Source organism: Etheostoma spectabile, unplaced genomic scaffold, assembly GCF_008692095.1.
Source record: "Etheostoma spectabile isolate EspeVRDwgs_2016 unplaced genomic scaffold, UIUC_Espe_1.0 scaffold395, whole genome shotgun sequence".
Taxonomy (NCBI): domain Eukaryota; kingdom Metazoa; phylum Chordata; class Actinopteri; order Perciformes; family Percidae; genus Etheostoma; species Etheostoma spectabile.
This window is the reverse complement of record NW_022605600.1, coordinates 227,197-234,122: the sequence shown is the minus strand read 5'-3', so window position 1 is coordinate 234,122 and position 6,926 is coordinate 227,197. Positions and strand designations below refer to the sequence as shown.

General features: G+C 43.0%; 1 protein-coding gene across 5 annotated transcripts in view; it reads left to right on the top strand.

The window, feature by feature from the left end:
• Nucleotides 1–6,926, top strand: part of rfc4 (replication factor C (activator 1) 4) — a 32,629-nt gene that overhangs the window by 6,802 nt on the left and 18,901 nt on the right. For all 5 annotated transcript variants that reach the window (XM_032511624.1, XM_032511620.1, XM_032511623.1 and 2 more), the window contains exon 4: nt 6,113–6,192. In XM_032511624.1, the coding sequence (XP_032367515.1) occupies nt 6,113–6,192 (80 nt within the window). The remainder of the gene's footprint in view (nt 1–6,112; nt 6,193–6,926) is intronic.

Genomic DNA, 6,926 nt, shown 5'->3' with positions numbered 1-6,926 from the left:
AGTTTGGACCGGCGCTGTGTGGCGGGGCTGCGTGGAGAGTAGACGAGAGAGAGTAGAGATCCCAAACAGGCACGGCTTTACAGACGAAATGGGTCACGTAACGCAAAATTAAACCATATCCATATAAACAGCATTGCAGCGGATGGGAGGACATTAGCGCCGGTGCATCCTAGAGGAGCTAACGGCTAACAGACGCTACTAGCTAACAGCTAACAGACGCTAACTAGCACCGACTAGCACTGGTCACCGCTGTTGTCTGAAAAACAACAAACGGGACAAAATGTTGCGTTTACTGGTAAACTGGTAAACCTAAAGACGGACGTATAACCGACTGCTATCTGTTGAGTTTTCCTCCCGTTACTCTGTCCTGAGTGTGACTGTCTACCTCTAGAAACTAAGCTGCACGGTGCAGGAACAACTGACTGGCTCATGAGCAGACGGTAGTAGTGGCAGATGGGCTATGCAAAAAACCCGGAGCGTTCTGTGAAATGACGCTTTAAAAAAATAATCGCTCGATCACGCAAATTTGATCGTGGGAAGTCAAAATCGTGATCGCGATTAAAATTCGATTAATTGTGCAGCCCTAATCTGTATCTGTTTACCACATGAATTATCTGTATCCGGATCCGTACTCGGACTGGGCGGGGCCTAAACGGAAGTGGTCAGATTTAACCAGGAAGTGGGTCGGGTTCTCTTGAAATGGCGGGCTTACCGGTATGTTATTTAAGCATGCATTGATATGAGTTGATCAAAAATTGTTATATTTATGCTGATTGAAAACTATTTACATGACGACATCGAGCTTCAGATCAATGGTGTTGTCATGGTAACAAACTATATACAGAACGTTTTGCAACAATGAATACAACACATGCGGTTGCAATTATGAAGTAAAATGTAATGAACAAGAGTTTTCATACTCTATATAACTTTAGCAGCTGACAGTAAAAAAAAAAAATCTCTGATGGCAGAGACGCAATGGGAGTTGCATTTAAACCAAGCAGCATTTCTAAAACCCATGTTCACCAGAAATCTACTGGTTACTAAGTCTGTAAGTACTATAAACCGAAGTTAAAAACGGAGAGAGAGAATTTCTCCTTGTTCTGTGTGTGATTGATCCGAGCGGGTTTGTAGGCGGGGGGGGGGGGCGCTGTGACTATCACAGAACGCTGCGCGGCCAGTTGAGGAGTTGTATTCAATCCGAGCACGGATATTGACTCATATTACTCGTATAATCTTGTACTCGGCAAAAGTGCTTATCCGTACTGGATACTGTTTCAGCCGGATACTCGGCTCACCCTAGTAAGTCTACTCCAAGGTGCTGGAAAGGAGGGTTCGGCCGATAGTTGAACCTTGGGTTGAAGAGGACAATGCAGATTCCGTCCTGGTCTGGAACAACAAATCAGATCTTCACTCTCGCAAGGATCCTGGAGGGAGCCTGAGATTATGCCCAACATCTCTTTTGTGGATGGAGAAAGCGTATGACCGGTCCCCCGGGAGATACTGTGGGAGGTGCTGCAGGATTTCGGGTGAGGGGGTCCCTCCTCAGTAGGGCTGTAACGATATGGAAAATAAACCAAAATCGCGACACTCAGCTCCACAAACCTGTGTTGCGTTGGGAGAAGGAAGAATCGCTACATACTCCTTCGCACTCCAGAGTTATCCTTCTCGTCCAGATCCAGTGTTACCACATCTTTAAATTACTAATAGTCCTTTTGGTGCCTTATTCCTGTTTTTGTCTGGTAAATTTAGATATTGCACAGACGGCTAAAAGCGAAAGAGGAGCACCGGTAACGCTAATGGAGGTGTAATGTTATGAGTAGCCGTTGTTTGACTCTGGTGTCGGTCTGTTTCCCAACGGTTCAGTAACTGCCGTTAGCGTCCTTAGCACCGGAATTAAGTGCTACCGGAATGGTTGTAGCTGGCTGGGGGCTGACTGGAATGGGTGTGTGCCGTGGCCCGGCGTTGTCAGCTCTCATCTCAACTGAAGCCTTGCAGCGCTGGAGAATGAGGCAGAAGACACCAGAATTACCATTAGATTAGTCGTCTATCTATACAGTTAACGTTACTGATGAATTTGTGGGTTAGTTAGCCCAGATTGTTACCGTGGTCAAAACAATCGTACTAAAATAATGAGCGTGTTGGATGTTACCACCAAGAATTACATTAGCATTACATTAGCTTCTTGTCAACCAGCACCTTTACAGTAGGCACCAAAGCACTTTTGTCTTCGTTCCCCCTACACCTGGTAGGGGAATTGTTCCAATATTCTATGTCTCATTCCAGTGAGTTAATGAACCACTGAAACGATTTGGAAACAATTACATTATTGTAATCAATTACAAAACGATGCCATGTGGCAGAAAAAATGATTACAACCCCCCCCCCAAAAAAAGAAAATAGAATGGAGGTTTATCAAATCGTGGTTCAAAAATCCTGAACCGACTCAAGCCAAAGTTTGGTGTGTCGTTATAGCCCTACTCCTCGGGGCCATCCAAAATCTGTATGACCAAAGCGAGAGCTGTGTCTGGGTTCTCTGCAGTAAGTCAGACTTGTTTCACTTGAGAGTTGGCCTCCGCCAGGGCTGCACTTTGTCACTAATCCTGTTGTAGTATTATGGGTGGAATATTGAGGTGTGGTGGGGGGGGGGTTGCGGTTTGGTGGCTGGGATCTCATTGCTGCTTTTTGCGGATGATGTGGTTCTGATGGCATCATCAGCCTGTGACCTTCAGCACCCATGGATCGGTTTGTAGCCAAGTGTGAAGCGGCTGGGATGAGATCAGCACCTCTAAATAATAGGAAACTGATAGAGTGCCTTCTCCAGCAAGGGAATGAATCCTTACCCCAAGTGAAGGAGTTTAAGTACCTTGGGGTCTTGTTCACGAGTGAGGGGACAATGGAGCGGAGATTGGTCGAGAATCGTCGCAGCGGGTGCGGTATTACATTCAGTTTATCGCACCGTTGTGACAAAAAGAGAGCTGAGCCAGAAGGCAAAGCTCTAGATCTTCCGGTCAGTGGTCATTCCTACCTTCACCTATGGTCATAAAGGCTGGCTCATGACCGGAGGGATTATATCTCCACACTGGCCTGGGAACCCCTCGGGATCCCCCAGTCTGAGCTGGTTAATTTGGCTTGGGAAAGGAAGTTTGAGCTCCCCTGCTGGAGCTGCTGCCCCCGCAACCGATACCGGATAAGCGGACGAAGATGGATGGAAGTATGGATGATGGACAGACCACATAACCTTCTCCCATTCCTCCCCTAGATCATCCAGATGGTCATGTGGCAAACTTCAGACGGGCCTGGAGGTGCGCTGGCTTAGCAGGGCCCTGCAGAATTTTAATCCATGATGGTTTTCTTTGAGACTGGTCCCAGCTCTCTTCAGGTTTTTGACCAGGTCCTGCCTGTAGTTCGGGCTGATCCGTCACCTTCCTCATGATCATTGTTGGCACATGAGGTGAGATCTGCATGGGCCCCAAACCGAGGGAGATTGACCGTCATCTTGAACTTCTTCCATTTTCTAATAATAAAACAGTTTTGGGTTCTCACCAAGCTACTTGCCTATTATCCTGTAGCCCATCCAGCCTTCTACAGGTTTACAATTGCATCCCTGATGTCTTTACACAGCTCTCTGGTCTTGGCCGTTGTGGAGAGGTTGGAGTCTGTTTGAGTGTGTGGACAGGTTCTTTTTATATAGGTAACAAGTTCAAACAGGTGCAAGTAATAAGTGGAGAACAGGATGGCTTCTTAAAGAAAAACTAACAGGTCGTGAAAGACGAAATTCCTACTGGTTGGTAGGTGATCAAATCTTTATTTAATTATAAGTCATACAATGTGATTTTCTGATTTTTGTCTCTCACAGTTGAAGTGTACTTATGATAAAAATTAGACCTCTACATGCTTTTTAAGTAGGAAAACCTGAAAAATGGTAGTGTATCAAATACTTGCACTTTCCCTGTCTATAAGTTGCCCCGACTGCAAGTGGCAGGACCAGCCAAACAATGAAAAAAAGTGTTACTTATAACATATAGTATTATATACGGACGGTATATTTAAATTTTATTCCTTGTCTATATAAGTGCATTACATTTCTTTAATGACGGTATTGAAACTGATATGTTGCTATTTTTAAGACCTCGCGGGATATCGTATTACCGCCAACTGGGCTAACAATATTGTGTTTAGCATTGACATCGCAAGTGTCGCATGCGCGTAGTCACATCGCAGGACATTACGATGTTGACGCTAAAAGTTTTTTGCTGCTTGATAGAAAAGTAAACTTTCACCCTTCCCTTTTTTATGATTGTTACCGTCCGACCCTTCCCTTTAAGACAGGTAGCCATGTGGGCAACGTGTGTATGTTAGTCCAACGGGGTTTGTTATGGGATGAGCTCTCCTGTGTAGAAAACTACCGCAGGCAGCAGCTACACAGTGATGCGCATAGTTTTCGATAGGTAGTCAGTGAAGCTACAGCAGTCAGTGTTTATGTTCGCTGCAAATACAACTAATCACCTAAATTATGCAACATAATCCAACGTCTCCGGCCATTTACCCCGCAGAATGCTGCTACCAGCCAGACTGAAGCTAATAAGCCTAAAGAGCTGCGACGGTTTTAGAGCCGCAACACTGGAAACTAACGCTAATCTACTACAGAAGTCTGGTCTGATCTAACGTCATTTCCACTGATTTAATTGTTCTTGGATACACAGTTTGTTGCTAGTGCTGGCCCGCTAGTCACCCCAACCTGAAATTTAGACGAAGCGACATGCAGTCATTGTCATTCACGTTAGCCGAATTGATTAATATATGAATACATTGGTGTCATTCTGGTCAACCAGCATATTTATACCTGATGTCCCTCTCCAAAACCACTTAGAAGAGTAACGTTAGTCACAGTGCTGACTTCCGCTGGTGTTTGTTGACAAGTTCGACAAAGAATGGTTTACTAGAAAAGATCCTCTTTCATTTTTTTTCTCTATGTAGATGCACTCCACTACAAAATCACCACAGTAGTAGATAGAAAGATGACACATAGAGCTATTTGTCATCTTTAAAAAATTACTTTTCTTTTTTCATATCGCAATATATATTGCAGGGGGAAACAATCGCAATGTAAGTACATGTAAGTTCCAATATCGTACAGGCCTACGCCCACCCTAACGGATGGTCAACCATGTCATGAGTGTTGGCATGTATAGTTTGTCCACCAGAGGGCACTCTACAACGTCACTGTTGGGCAACGCTCTTTCGTTTTTGTCAAAGAACTTTAGGTTTCAATTCTTAAGTTTGTATTTTTATACATTTTATTTATCAGAACTTTAATATATTTTGATGTTCTGTTGTGACAATAAAAGAAATTAGTGCAAGTTTATGACTACCAATATCTAAAATTGTGTTTATATTTTGTTTACACTAAAGAATAATATATATTGGCATATCAGATTTTTTTATAACATAATATTTTATTTGCTTTAAAAATCCTTTATCGGTCTGGCTCTAGTAGACATGCATATTCATTATGTGAATAAAGGATATTATGAAAAGTTTATGTCGGTTTCCTGCATGTCTACAAAAAGGGGACCTTTTTATTGGTATTGATTGAGTCAGTGTTATCGATCCAACACCAAAGTATTCTATTGTACCTTAAATAATGTTTCCAAAATCGTTTCAGTGGTTCATTAACTCGTTGAATGAGACATAAGAATATTGGTATCCTGGATCTTGTTCTTTCGGTCATGACCCAGCCTTTATGACATAGGTGAGGGTAGGAACGAAGATTGATTAGATTTGTCACAATGGTCAAAATCAAAGTGAATAATGCTGCCCCGCACTTTGCCGATCCTCTGGCCAATCCTCACTACATTGTCAAACCCAAGGTACTTGAACTCCTTCATTGGGGGTAAGGAGGACCCATTCCCTAACTAAACATTCTTAATGACAAACTCACAAAGCATTATATTGCATCAATATGAAGACAATTGGTAAACTAAATAAATGAAATCACCACTCACAAACTGTACCAACAAGGCAAACATTAGCAAAATCATGTATTTCTTGTTTTGTTGTACAAATTGATGAAGGCATAACCTCACTAATATTTTTGTTTTAATTGCAGCTTCCCAACCTGCTCTTCTATGGCCCTCCTGGAACAGGAAAGACCTCAACTATATTAGCTGCTGCCAGAGAACTTTATGGGTGAGTGGACTGGTACTGTAATAGCTTACAATCTCCGGCACCAGGCCGGAGTGCTGTAAGCTAGTTACTATTTTAGAAAAAAAATAAAGAAATAAATGATAGAGTCCATATGGTATTTGTTATGCACTGGGTTAACTAATTCACAGTTCCACCTACTAATGAGGGAGTGCTTGCTTCTGCAGCATATGTTCAAGAAAGATACTGTACGGCAGCAGCAGTATAAGTGCTTGCTCGTCATTAGATGCTAGTCACAAAGCTTCAGCCTGAATCTCACTTCTCTGTCTTAACCCTTCCCCTTGCTCCTTACTCTTAGTTTGCACTTCACTGAGAGGAGGGCTATCCCAATATTTATTTGATCAAGGGTTGGGCTAAGGGGAAGGGCTACATACCCCTTAAAACCAAGCAAAGTCCAGAGCATTGTACTCAGAATACACTGCTGACCGGCAACAATGGCTGCCAAATCGACCAGAGTCCCATAAATAGAAGTATTTTTAGCTTAAATAATTGATTTAAAAATTATGTGTTGTTTTGTGCTCTACACAGTCGTGTGTGTGTGTGTGTGTGTGTGTGTGTGTGTGTGTGTGTGTGTGTGTGTGTGTGTGTGTGTGTGTGTGTGTGTGTGTGTGTGTGTGTGTGTGTTGTGTGTGTTGTGTGTGTGTGTGTGTGTGTGTGTGTGTGTGCTGTGTGTGATTGGATGTTTTATTAAATGGCTAGCTTTGCTATGCTAACACCTA